Raw genomic sequence first — 13,526 nt, 5'->3', positions numbered from 1 at the left:
ATGGTTATAACAATAATGGAGGATGCAGACTTGGAAGCAACCAATGTGTAGGCACAAATTTGATCTTAGATCTGGATATTTAGTGGCTGGAGATTTTTCACCCCTCTATAATTCAAGTCATAGCATCAGTGATTGTAGAGCTATTTGCTAGAACAACTATAGTTGTGTCGCCTTTACTTCTCTGTTTGATAACAACACTGGATGCCAATTTTGGAAAGTGGGAGTTCATTTCCAATCACTCTGTTGATCATTACTCTATTTATGTTCTATCATCAAAGCCTTCTGATAGGGGTAAGTTTACTAATTTTTTCGAGCAATTTGCAATGCTTTTTTCCAACTTTAAAGTGATAGGGTTTTGCATCCAACTCACTTAACTGATGAAACTGACACAATCCAACACAACCCAACCGCTCGTGTTGATATTTTGTGAGTTGATGGGTTGGATTGGAATTTTATTTTAAACCTCGGGTTATGTTGGGTTTGGACTGACAATTTTTTCAACCCACTTGATTCACCATATATATAAGTTTATAATTTAAATGTTTTTAGTTTGATTTATTTTAGAATTTTGATAATTAAATTAGATGAATTTTGAAATTTAAAATATAATTAAAACATATTATGTGAATTGTTTGTTTGTTTAGACCCCTTAAACCAAATTGTTTAACATAATATATTAGCCAAGTAGTTGCTGGTTGACTTTGACTAGAGTTAATTGTTAACTTTTTTTGCCAATGTTGACTTTTTCAGTTTAAGTGCTCCTTACCCAGTTTTTTGCGTAGATTTCATCTGTGGAGCCCATTTTTGCAAAATTTTCTTCTAAATGAAGAATAAGGACATGCCTTCTTCTTATTGCAATAATCATCGCTAACAATCCAGCAAACGTTTTTGCAATTCTTGCAAATGTTTTGGCCACAATATTGAGACTTGCTATCATTGCAACAAATCAGCTGTTTCAATATTTGCTGCTACTGTTGCTAACACTGAGAGTGTCCAACCAATGACTCCCGTCTCTGCACAGTCTAAGTCTTCAGGACGTACTTTCACTATTTCCATAGATGACCTTAAAAACATCATCACTAATGTCATTCGTATGGTTGGTAATGCATCTTATTCCTCTTCTCTCTCAGTTTTATCTGGTATGTCTCTTTCCTCTTGGCTTATGGATTCTACTAGTTGCAATCACATGACACCTCACTCGTCCTTATTTTTCTGAACTTAAACCTACACAACACCCTCTTAATATTCGCATAGCAAACAGTTCTACAATGTCTGGTCATAATATAGGTTCCGCTTCAAACTCCAACCTTTCGATTCCTGGGGTCTTTAATGTTCCTGACCTTTCTTTCAATTTATTTTCTGTGGGACAATTAGCTAAGCTGAGTTATCGCATTATCTTTGATTATTCTAGGTGTATTATGTAGGATCCAAGGACAGGACAGGAGCTTGGGACCGGTCCTAAAATTGGGCAAATGTTTTCTGTGAACAACCTTCGTCTTCCACTTGTTGCTCTTGTTTTTGTTGCTGCAGCTGCTGTAGTTTCTTCTATTCCTTCCTTTGCACTTTGGCATGCTCGACTTGGTCATGCATCTTCCTCTCGGGTACAACAATTGGCTTCTAGAGGTTTGTTAGGTTTAGTGTCTATAGAAATTTTGATTGTGTTTCATGTCAGTTAGGAAAAAAACCAACTTTGCCTTTAAATACTAGTGGATCAATATCCACTGATATCTTTGACCTAATTCATTCTGATGTTTGAGGGTCTTCCTCTATCTCTAGTATTGGTGGATCTTGATATTTTGTTGTCTTTGTTGATGATTACTCTCGCTATAACTGGATTTTTAATATGAAACATCGTTCTGAATTATTGCAACTATATTCTAATTTTGCAAAAATGGTTGAAACTCAGTTTTCCTAACACATCAAAAAATTTCGATCTGATAATGTTCTTAAGTACACTCAATATGCTTTCTAAGTTTTTTTGCATTTCTATGGCATTATTCATCAACTAACTTGTCTAGGTACCTCTTAGCAAAATGGTAGAGCTGAATGAAAACTTCGTCATATTCTTGAAACTATTCATGCTCTCATTCTCTCTGCCAAAGTTCATGCTCCTTTTTGGGGCGATGCTGCTCTTCATGCTATTAATCGTATTCCTAGTCCTGTTATCCAAAATTAAGCTCCATATGAGCGCCTTTTCGGGTCACCTCCAGACTATCTACAGATTCATTGCTTCGGTTCTGCTTGTTTTGTTCTTCTTCAACCACATGAGCATAACAAACTTAAGCCTCAGTCAAGGCTTTGTTGTTTTCTTAGCTATGGCGAGCTCAAAAGGGGTATTGGTGTTATGATTCTATCTCTCTTTGTCTTCATATCTCCCGCAATGTTGTCTTTTGGGAACATCGCTCCTTTGTCGAGCTCTCTCACTTCCGTGCCTTCCTATCTTCCTCCTTTATCTTAGATATTTTTCCAAATGAGGCACATATTCCTTCTGTAGCTGCTCCGGATCCTCTTATAGTTGCTCCTGATTCTCCTATAGACTTCTCTGTTCAAACACCAGATTCCTTTAATCCCTTTCCTAGTTCACCCTTTAATGAACAGGTGGAAGATGCACAAATTGAAAATAAGCTACCCAACCTTGAGCTTGGGTCCCCTACTCCTGCTCCTCCTGAAGATCCTACACAAGACATTCCACCACATCACGCAACTCGGGTAAGATCCATTTCTACACATTTACTTGACTATCATTGTTACACTACCTTTTCTACACTGTACGAGCCTCACACCTATCGTGAGGCTTCCATTGATCCTTTATGAAAGATTGCAATGAAAGAGGAACTTGATGCATTATCTAAAAACCATACTTAGGATTTGGTGACTCTCCTTCCTGGAAATCTATGGTTGGTTGTAAGTGGATCTACAAGATTAAGACTCGCTTTGATGGGTCCATTGAGCACTACAAAACTTGTCTTGTTGCAAAAGGTTTTACATAGGAGTATGGTATTGATTATGAAGAGACCTTTGCTTCGGTTGCTTGTATCTCATCTGTTCGTGCCTTCTTAGCTGTTGTTGCTGCCAATAAATGGGACTTTTTTCAGATGGATGTTAAAAATGCATTCCTTAATGGGGATTTAAGTGAAGAAGTTTATATGCAACCTCCTTCTAGTCTCTCTATTGAATTAAACAAAGTTTGTCACCTTCGACGTGCACTTTATGGCCTTAAACAAGCTTCATGAGCTTGGTTTGCCTAATTCAGCTCTACCATCTATCGCTTGGGTTACATGGCCAGTCATTATAATTCTATCTTATTTCTTCGTCTACTAACAAAGACACTATTTTACTTCTCCTGTATGTGAATGATATGATCATAACTGGTAATGACCTCAGTGGCATTCAGGAACTCAAGGATTTTCTCAGTAAGCAGTTTGAGATGAAAGATCTTGGACATCTTAGCTACTTCTTGGTTCATGAAATCACTCATTCTATAAGATGGACTTTATATTACTCAAGCCAAGTATGCCTCTGAACTCTTGCCTCAAGCTGGACTCACTGATAGCAAGACTGTTGACACTCCAGTTGAGCTTAATGCTATCTGATTCCCTCAGGGGGGAAAACATTGTCTAATCCCTCTCTTTCTTGGTTGGAAGCCTTGTTTATCTCACTGTCAATGATCAATGTTGTCATGTCAATGGTCAATAGAGGTAGGTCAACGGATGACATCAACAGGCTGACTAGGAGATGACGTTAGTAGATGACAAGACGCTAACGTTAGCTAGGGCAAACGTGGCAAAGATGTTTGGCGCGTGTGGCACATGAGGCAACAGAACGGCGCGTGAGGTGTGTGAACTTGGTGCAATATATACTGGCAACGCGTGAGGCCGCGTGAGCTATTTGACGAAGTTGATTCTTTTCTAAAAATGTAGATTAGAGAAAGACGATTCTGATGCTAATGGCAGCAATTAGATTGGAGAAACCCTTATGGCGCGTGAAGTGCTTTGAAGATTTTTGCTGAAATTTTGACTAGCACGTGGATGGTCAAATGAGGGTGTTTCTGGCGGCGTTGTGTAGAGTGATTGAAGCTACACGATGATATGTCTTATGTCCTAATAAGAGGTTAGAAGTGACTGATCCGATGATGGCAGTGGTCATGGCAGCGAAGGAGGAGCTTTTGGCGGTGGAGATTCAACCCTAAGGACCTCTGACAGCGGCGAAGTAGTCAAGAGAGGGCACTGAAAGGTCTTACTGACCATAGAAGTTCAGGCAGTGGAAAAGACAAAGCTGCAAGACACAAGAAAATTAGAGCAGTGGCTCTGATACCAGGTTAGAAATGCTGAATAAGTATATTGTATTTCTCAAGTAATAGAATATACATGAGTACCTTTATATAGGAGGTAAAGTGTGCAGTACAAGTAAGTGTGCTATACAAGTAAACAAGGTGGGCCTAAAGCCCACATACCTTAATACACGTTAACAAACATAATATATTAGCCAAGTAGTTACTTAGGTTAATTATTCAGATCTATGTTAAACAATAATAAATCATATCATGCAAAGCAGCAGAAAAGTAAATAATACCATGATATGATAACTTAGGAAAATCAATGAAACGATGCAAAGCAGCGGAAAAGTAAATAACACCATGATATGATGATCTAAGAAAACTAATGAAACGAACCATTTCAAAGTAAAAACCTGGAGAGAATTTGACCTAGTTATCCTTAAGGTAAAGAAAATCCACTATAAGAGAATTGAAATCTTTACAATTAGATTTAATCCTAAATCTATTGCTACCTCAATTAGTAACTTACTGACGCAACCACGTGCAAGTTTCGAATCCACAGACTCCTTCTCTCTTGGATTTGCACCACATAAGCACCCACGCTTGTGACTTTGAGATCCCACTCAAAGGTTTCAGACCAACTTCACTTGTTGGTCTCTGTAGCTACAACTAGGTTCTACTAACGCTTGATTGTAGATCTTGCTTCGGTAGATGCTTGTGTAGTTAGAAAATACAATACCTCTCAGATCTCACAAAGAGTAACACACATGTCTTCCAAAAATATCTCCAAAGCGTAGCTAGGGTTTCCTTTTTATATGTTGACAAATTAGAATGAAACCCTAAACGCTTTTGTGGGCTTAGGACTTGTTTAAAAATTTAGTAGAATCTGATTTTTGTGATTTTCGATTGATCGAGCTTGGTAGATTTTGGCTCTTTTTTTTCTGCAGTTAGCTCGAACTTGAAGCTTAAAACATACACCTTTGAGCAAAGCCTTACACATAGACTAGACATGTTTTGTTCTCGATTTGCCAACACAAAGAAAATAGAATTCTAAACATTTATTCCTAAATCTTTAGAACCTAACATAAATTGTAAAAACTTATTGAAAAAAGTGCTTAAAAAACCCACCAACCCAATTCGACCAATGTTTAGATTAAGTTGGTTTCTACACATGTGATAGATTGGGTTGGGCTAAGAATTTAGGTTAGGATGGATTGCAAAAGCCCTCCAGTCTCCCATTTTGATCCATGCACACCCTTGTTAGTCACTAGCAAATAAACATTGCAAAACTAATCATGTACTCATTAATGTACTTAAGAAAAAGGTATGAATAATAGATATCGAAATTCGTCTTAATTGCACCCGATGTTGACCCAAATCATGTGTCAAACCTAAAACCAACTTGACTAATTTGCCAAGTCGCTATCATAAAATTTAAATTTAATTTCTTAGTATGTATGTTTGTATGCTAAACTTATATTAAGATCTTTTACATCTTAGAGGAAAATACTAATAATATTATCCATCAACCTCTTTTGCATTTCACAAATATTTCGAGTATCAAATCTACTTTATAAATTCAGTACTCATTTTCTTCCTACTTTGTTTACTTCCTCCTTCCACTTCCCCTCTTTTTGAAATGTTATATTTTATTCTTTAAATTTTGAACATTTTGTTATTTGAACGAATATTTTCTATTACACTTCTTAATTAAAATCTATATATATATATATATCCAAATTAGGTGAATTAAACTCTCTTCCACTAAATCCCATTCTCTCTATTCCCTTCTCCACCCAACACAATGCTAGATACATTTAAAATTTTAAATCTCTTAAGCTAATTAGGCTTCTCAATGCACACTAGACATGTAATCTCTTTATAAGTGGCTCTTCCACAAGCTTCACAGTTGAATTTAAGGCATCAAAATTTCACTTCCTCCTACTTGTAGATTGTCGATAAGAAAAATATAATTTTTATTAAAATATGATGATTACTAATACAGCTACTTATTACCGAATGTAGTGTTAGTCTATAGGTTAGACTAGATTAGCCCATTAGGCTTAGCCCAATATACTGTACTTGTAGTTTACTCATATTACTTGTACTACACACATACCTAACCTATACAAGGCTCCCTATTGTACATTATTATTCACACATCAATATACAGACTATTTAGTCTTTCTCTCTCACTTTATATTGTTAACATGGTATTAGAGCCATTCCTCTAACTTTCTTATTCCTGTGGACATCTCCGTCGTTCTTCCATTACCCTCGCCTTCATCCAGTAGTCATTGTCAGAAGTGAGTCACCGCCGTCAAGCCCACAGCCCCTAGAACACTCGATTTCATCAGTTTTGTTGATCAAACTACCAAAGTCAAGACACAAATTGACAGATCTTACGATCCCGAGCAAAACCCAATAAAGAGCCACTAGAAACCACGTCACACACACTGTCTGAAGTTTCTACCTCACGAGCACATGCCACCACGCACCGTCAGCCTTTCACACATACCTCACGTGCCAGGAACAGTGCCGTCACGTGCTTATAAGTGCCTGCTCCGTTTCACGTATTGCCACATCAGCCCTAGGGTGACGTCATACTGCCATGTCAACACATGAGCCGTTGACTATTGGCTTTTGACCAAAGTAAAAAATTTTCAACAGGGCCTGTCTTGCTCAACTTTTCGCGTAGATTTTGATTTTGGGCTCTATTTATGCATTTGAGGTCTGTAAATCCCACTTTTTGGTCATTTTCTTCATTATCGCTCAACAAAACGAACGAGATATCATACATTTTATCACCATTATATTGGATGGTCCTACTAGCTATCATGCATGGTCTTAGAATATGACTTTCTTTCTCAAGGGTCGTAAAATATGGAGATATGTGACTGGTTCAATTCCTAAGCCAGTACAAAAACCTCAGTCCAAAGCCACAGCTGCTGAAGATGCCTCAAAGACTACTATTACAGCGGATGATTATGAAGAACGCCTAGAGGAATGGGAGAGTATTCAGAGTAAGATCTTGTCTTGGTTTATAAATACCTTTCTGGCCGATCGCTATAATTGCACTAATGATTCAAGCTTGGAGTTCCACATTGAATTAAAGCTTTATCAAATGCACCAAGAGCCAGGTCAGTCTATTTCTTATTTTTATTCTCAGACTTCTACTATGGGGGAATAACTCTCTACTGCGATCCTCCATTAGTGTGTTCTAAGTACATTGAGCTCTTTGTCAAATATCAGGATTGCCGTAAATTTATGCACTTCATGATGGGTTTACATAAGGATTTTGAGCCTACTAGGGCTTCTCTTCTTAGCCAGTCTCCTACTCCTTCTCTTGATGCTACAGTCAAGGAGCTCATTTCTAAGGAGAATCATCGGCCTACTCATCACACGTCATCGTATAATCATGTACTGGCTACACCATCTTCGCAGCCTCTCATTACTGCATTCATTGCTCTTCCACAAATAAACTCTGTGCGTCCCACCTCTTAGTCTTCCAAAGGTACTCGTTGCGAGTTTTGCCGTGCTAAAGGCCATGACATCTCAGTTTGTCACAAACTGCAGAAATTTATGCAAGAGTGAAATAAAGCTTCTCTTCCTCAGGCAACTGCTATATGTCCTTCAAATCCAGGGGTTCTTAAAGGTCCATCTTTGGCTTCCTTACTTACTATAGCTAATATTGAGGCAGTAATTCAATAGGTTTTATCCCGAACTTTCACTGCCCTTTCTGTCACCTCAGGTAAACAACTTTGGTTTTTTGATACTGCATGTTGTAGCCATATGACTCCTGATGAATCCCAATTTTCTAATAAGGCACCCTTAAAACACCCCATCACCATTTACATTGTTGATGGAACTCCTATGCTTGTTAGTCATAAAGGAACAATCTCTTCTCTTTGTTTATCCCTTAGTGACACTTTTCATATCCCAAAGTTATCCCTCAATTTGCTTTTTGTTGGTCAACTTTGTGAATTAGACATAGATCTTCTATTTACTAATCATGGTGTGGATGTGCAAGATCCCCGAATGAGTCAAGTGCTTGGGACAAGCCGTAAAGTTAGTTGCATGTTTGAGGTTCATAACTTCAAGATTCTTTCACAAGTTGTTTCTGCAGCTGCTACCCCTACTACCCCCTCACCTGGTCTATGACATGCTCGTCTTAGTCATCCATCCTTATCTCATCTTCAGTTGTTAGCTTCTCAAGGTCATTTAGGTTCAGTTCAATTTCAAAATTTTGATTGTACTTTCTGTCATTTTGGCAAACAAACAAAATTACCCTTTAGTAATAGTGACTCATTTTCTTCTGCACCTTTTGATCTTATACATTCTGATATTTGAGGTCCTCCACCTATTTCCACTGAAGGGGGATCTAGATATTTTGTCATATTTGTGGATGATTTTTCGATATACTTGGATTTATCTGCTTCACCATAGGTCTGAACTTGTGTCTATTTATCAAACATTTCAAAAAATGATTGAAACACAGTTCAATCGCACCGTTAAAGTTTTTCGATCAGATAATGCTCAAGAATATAATGATAAATCTTTTCTATCCTTTTTAGACAGTTATGGTACCCTTACTCAGCAGTCTTGTCCTTACACCTCTCAACAAAATGGTCATGCAAAACGAAAACATCGTCACATTCTTGATGTTGTCCGCACCCTTCTCATTTTTGCATCTCTTCCTGAGCACTTTTGGGGTGAGGCCGCACTCACTGCTGTATACACCATTAATCGTATTCCTTCACCAACAACACACAACAAATCACCATTTAAGATTCTCTATGATCAAACCCCTGACTACTCTCTTCGGGTTTTTAGTTGTGTTTGCTTTGTCTTTCTTCCTCCTCATGAACGAACAAAGCTCCAGCCTCGTACTCGTCTCTATTATTTCCTTAGTAATGGTGTATCTCAAAAGGGGTTTCGCTGCTATGATCCCATTTCTCATCACCTTCATGTCTCCCATCATGTTAAGTTTTGGGAACATTGTCCTTTCACGAGTCTTCAGCAATTTTCTACGTCCTCTTCCTCCAAGTCTCCCATTTTTACTAATCTTTTCCTCCCTCTTTATCTTGAACTTGTAGAGGATTCTTTGACATCAGTTGCCTCTCCAAACGACTCATCTTCGGTTCTATCCCTGCCATATGACCCGCCTATCTTGGATCCTGTGGCACTACCCTCTCCTAAGTCTCTTGTTGGTCTTGAACTTCATCGCTCTACTCGAGTAAGCATTCCTCCCCCTTATCTCTTTAGTTATCACTACTCTTTTTCTCTTTTCACCCTCTATGAACCTCACACTTATCGTGAGGCCCATACTGACCCTCTTTGGCAGCAAGCTATAAATGAAGAACTAGATGTCCTTCATAAGAATCACACTTAGGATATGGTTGATTTGCCTCCTAGTTAATCTGTAGTAGGTTGAAGGTGGGTTTATAAGATCAAGACTAAGGCTAATGGATTTGTTGAACAATATAAAGCTCGCCTAGTTGCCAAGGGCTTTACCAGGAGTATAGCATTGACTATGAGGAAACATTTGCTCCTGTTACTCACCTTACCTCTGTCAGATGTCTCATTGCTATGGCTGTTGTTTGCCATTGGCCTTTTTATCAAATGGATGTAAAGAATGCTTTCCTCAATGGAGATCTCCAAGAAGAAGTGTACATGCAACCACCCCCTAGCTATCCACACTCAAGCAGTCAAGTTTTTCACCTTCACCGTGCTCTTTATGGCCCTAAGCAGGCTCCTCGAGCTTGGTTTGAAAAGTTTATCTCGGCTGTTGCTCAGTAGGGTTTCATTTCGAGTCCACATGACACTACTCTCTTTGTCCAAAGATCCTCTGCTGGTATCACTCTTATTCTTCTCTATGTTGATGATATGATAATTATTGGAGATGATTCTACAGGTATCCGCTCTTTTTAGCACTTCCTTAGTCAGCATTTTAAGATGAAAGATTTGGGCACTCTCAACTATTTACTTGAGCTTGAGGTTACCTCATTCTCTGATGGATACTATCTTTTTCAAACTAAATATATTTCGAATTTTCTCTCCAAAGCTGGTATCACCGACAACAAGACTATTTACACTCCCTTGGAATACAATGCAAAGCTCACACCCTTGGATGGTGAACCTGTATCTAATACTACTCGCTATCGTCAGTTGGTTAGTAGTTTGATCTATCTTACTGCTACTCGTCCGGATATTTCACATGCCGTGGATATGGTTAGTAAGTTCATGGATGGCCCTCGTTCTGTCCACTATGCTGTTGTTCTTCGAATTCTCCAATATGTCAAGGGCACACTTTATCATGGTCTCCACTACTCCTCTCGGTCTTCTCTCGAGCTTCATGCTTATTCAGATGTGGACTGGGCAAGTGATCCGACTGATCAATGCTCTATCTGAGGTTTCTGTTTCTTGTTGGGTACTTCTCTTGTCTCGTGGCCTAGCAAGAAGTAGGATTTGGTTTCCCGTTCCAATACTAAGGTTGAGTATCATGTCCTTATCGACACTACCTGCGAGCTTGTCTGGCTTTGCTGGCTCTTGGCTAACATGAAAGCTCTACAACCCACTGCCACTCTTCTTTATTGTGACAATCGTAGTGCTATTTACATTGCTCATAATGATGTCTTCCATGAATGCACCAAACACATTGAGATCAACTGCCACATCACTCGCCAGCATCTCAAAAAAGGCAATCTCAAGTTGTTCTCCATCTCCTCTACTGACTAGCCTGTTGATATCTTCACCAAGACTTACCCGCCTAGTCATTCTCAAGATCTTATATCCAAACTCCAGTTGGCTTCCTCCTTGCCACCTCAAGTTTGAGGGCGGATGTTAGTGTATAGGTTAGACTAGATTAGCCCATTGGGCTTAGCCCAATATACTATACTTGTAGTTTACTCATATTGCTTATACTGCACACATACTTAGCCTATATAATACTCTCTATTGTACATTATTATTTACACATCAATATACAGACTATTCAGTTTTTTTCTCTCACTTTATATTGTTAACATGTAGGAATGAAGAACTGGATATGGATTGGTATTTCCATTGCCATTGCCGTTACTCTGCTTATAATATTATTGTGCATATTGTGTTATCTACGAAGGAGAAAAGTTGTATTTGAAGGTATATCTTTCCCATATAGAATTAACTTGTTAGATTAAAAGTTCGTAGACTCGTGCCCCTAAATTAAAAGTTTGGCAATTTCATGATTTTATGTTATTGTTAAACTGAAGTTATGTGTTTTATGTCAATTTATACAGGCAATAATGAAACAGAAGATGAAAATGAATGGATTGATTTAGAGACATCAGAGAGATCTAATATCAATGATTTTTTAATTGACGGAAAAAGGGGCATGGTTTACGTGTATTTAGTTATGCACACATCACAGCCGCCACACATAACTTCTCATTAGAAAACATACTTGGAGAGGGTGGCTTTGGACCTGTATATATGGTAAGATCCAAATATTTTTTAAAGAATGATATTTTAATTAAACATATTTTACGCTGGCCTAAGCTTATTTTGTCATCACAACAGGGAAATTTGCCAACAGGGCAAAATGTAGCTGTAAAGCGATTATCCAAAAATTCAAGGCAAGGAATACATGAGTTCAAGAATGAGTTGATACTTCCCTTAAAAGTTACCATCGCTTTTGAGTAGAGTTGTAGTGTACCTCTGTGTTAGAACCCCTTTCTCTCTCCCTTGTGTGTGTTTGTTTATCAAAAAAAAGAATGAGTTGATACTCATATCTAAACTACAACACATGAATCTTGTTAAGCTTCTAGGTTGTTGCATACATGAAGAATAAAGGACACTAATCTATGAATACATACCCAACAAAAGCTTGGACTACTTTCTGTTTGGTTTGAGCAACATTCACAAATATTCAAGGCTAAGAATTATTCATAGAGATTTAAAAGCTTGTAACCTACTCCTTGATGAAAGTATGAATCCAAAGATTTCAAATTTTGGAATGGCAAGAATGTTCAAACAAAATGAATTAGGGGCAAATACTAATCAAATTGTTGGGACATAGTAAGTTAAAGATGCATAAGTTATCTTATGAAATATAGTTAACCATGCATCCATATACTCGTGTTTTTTGGCTGCTGCCAATTACAACTTATTGCTCATAAAAGCTCAATAGTCAATTTGTGAAATAAAAATGTTTGTTTTGTCTTTTTATGTAGTGGTTACATGCCCACTAAGTATGCTATGGAGGGTCTATTCTCAATAAAATCTAACATCTACAGCTACAGGGTCTTAATGCTTGAAATAGTTTGTGGTAGAAGAAATAATAGCTTCTATCATGCTAACCATGTGCTCAATCTCATTGGATATGTACGCATGTCAAGAAAACATCAACTGTGAATCATGTATATTTTGATCATTGTGTGTTTCAGCTACATCCGAAGTCAAAATGGTATTTGTTTCGAGCATTCCACAGAGCCCACCCAATGGCAGACCAAAATTCAAGCTTCTGCACGTCCAGTTTGTCCATCATATATTGGAAAAGGAGGAAGAAATTTGCTGCTGTGTTGGAACATTATTGAATCCGACAATTAGCCAAAGCCCATACATCTCGAGCAAAGGGGCGTTCCCATAAGATATGACACGCGGATTCAGTTTGTTTGTTGCAGAATTCGCATAGCGGTTCGACTCTGACTTTCCTCTTCAGGCTGTCTTTTTTGGGTGAGATATTTGAGCACGCACACCACACAAAATTACGAACCTTTGGAGAGCCTTTTCCACTTAGAAATTAACCTCCCTGATTGCAAAAAATTTTGTGCAATTAATAGAGAACATTTAAGGGTGAGATTTAAATTCCCATTTATTATTGAAACATAGAAAAAATAGTAAATTATTTACACATGTCAAATGCTTTATATTATGGGCAAACAAGTGGAATGATTTGTCCACGTGATTTTAAACAAATAGAATATTGTGTCAGTTACCGCAGTATTGTGTATCTACTAATTTGAGGAATCCAACTTTTATAATGTATTATAGATAATGACACTTACTGCCTTAAAAAAAAAAAAAAAAAAAAAAAAAAAAAAAAAAAAAAAAAAAAAAAAAAAAAAAAAAACACCATTCTCCAAAATCAATTAAGACAAAACCCAATTTTTTCCGCATCTCTACCCAAATTCAGATTCTTGTGCAGATGAAAGACTTAATGATACTGGTTTTTTTTTTTTTTTTTTTTTTTTTTTTGAAACACATAATT

General features: G+C 37.6%; 1 protein-coding gene across 1 annotated transcript; it reads left to right on the top strand.

Moving 5' to 3' along the window:
* Positions 1–10,231: 10,231 nt before the first annotated feature.
* On the top strand, positions 10,232–10,687 carry LOC136068108 (uncharacterized mitochondrial protein AtMg00810-like). The gene has a single exon (XM_065774811.1). The coding sequence runs from the start codon at positions 10,232–10,234 to the stop codon at positions 10,685–10,687; it is 456 nt and encodes a 151-aa protein (XP_065630883.1).
* Positions 10,688–13,526: the final 2,839 nt, after the last annotated feature.

This window comes from Quercus suber, unplaced genomic scaffold (assembly GCF_002906115.3).
Source record: "Quercus suber isolate HL8 unplaced genomic scaffold, Cork oak 2.0 scaffold_99, whole genome shotgun sequence".
Classification (NCBI taxonomy): domain Eukaryota; kingdom Viridiplantae; phylum Streptophyta; class Magnoliopsida; order Fagales; family Fagaceae; genus Quercus; species Quercus suber.
The sequence above is the reverse complement of the archived record's forward strand: the minus strand, read 5'-3'. Positions and strand labels throughout refer to the sequence as shown.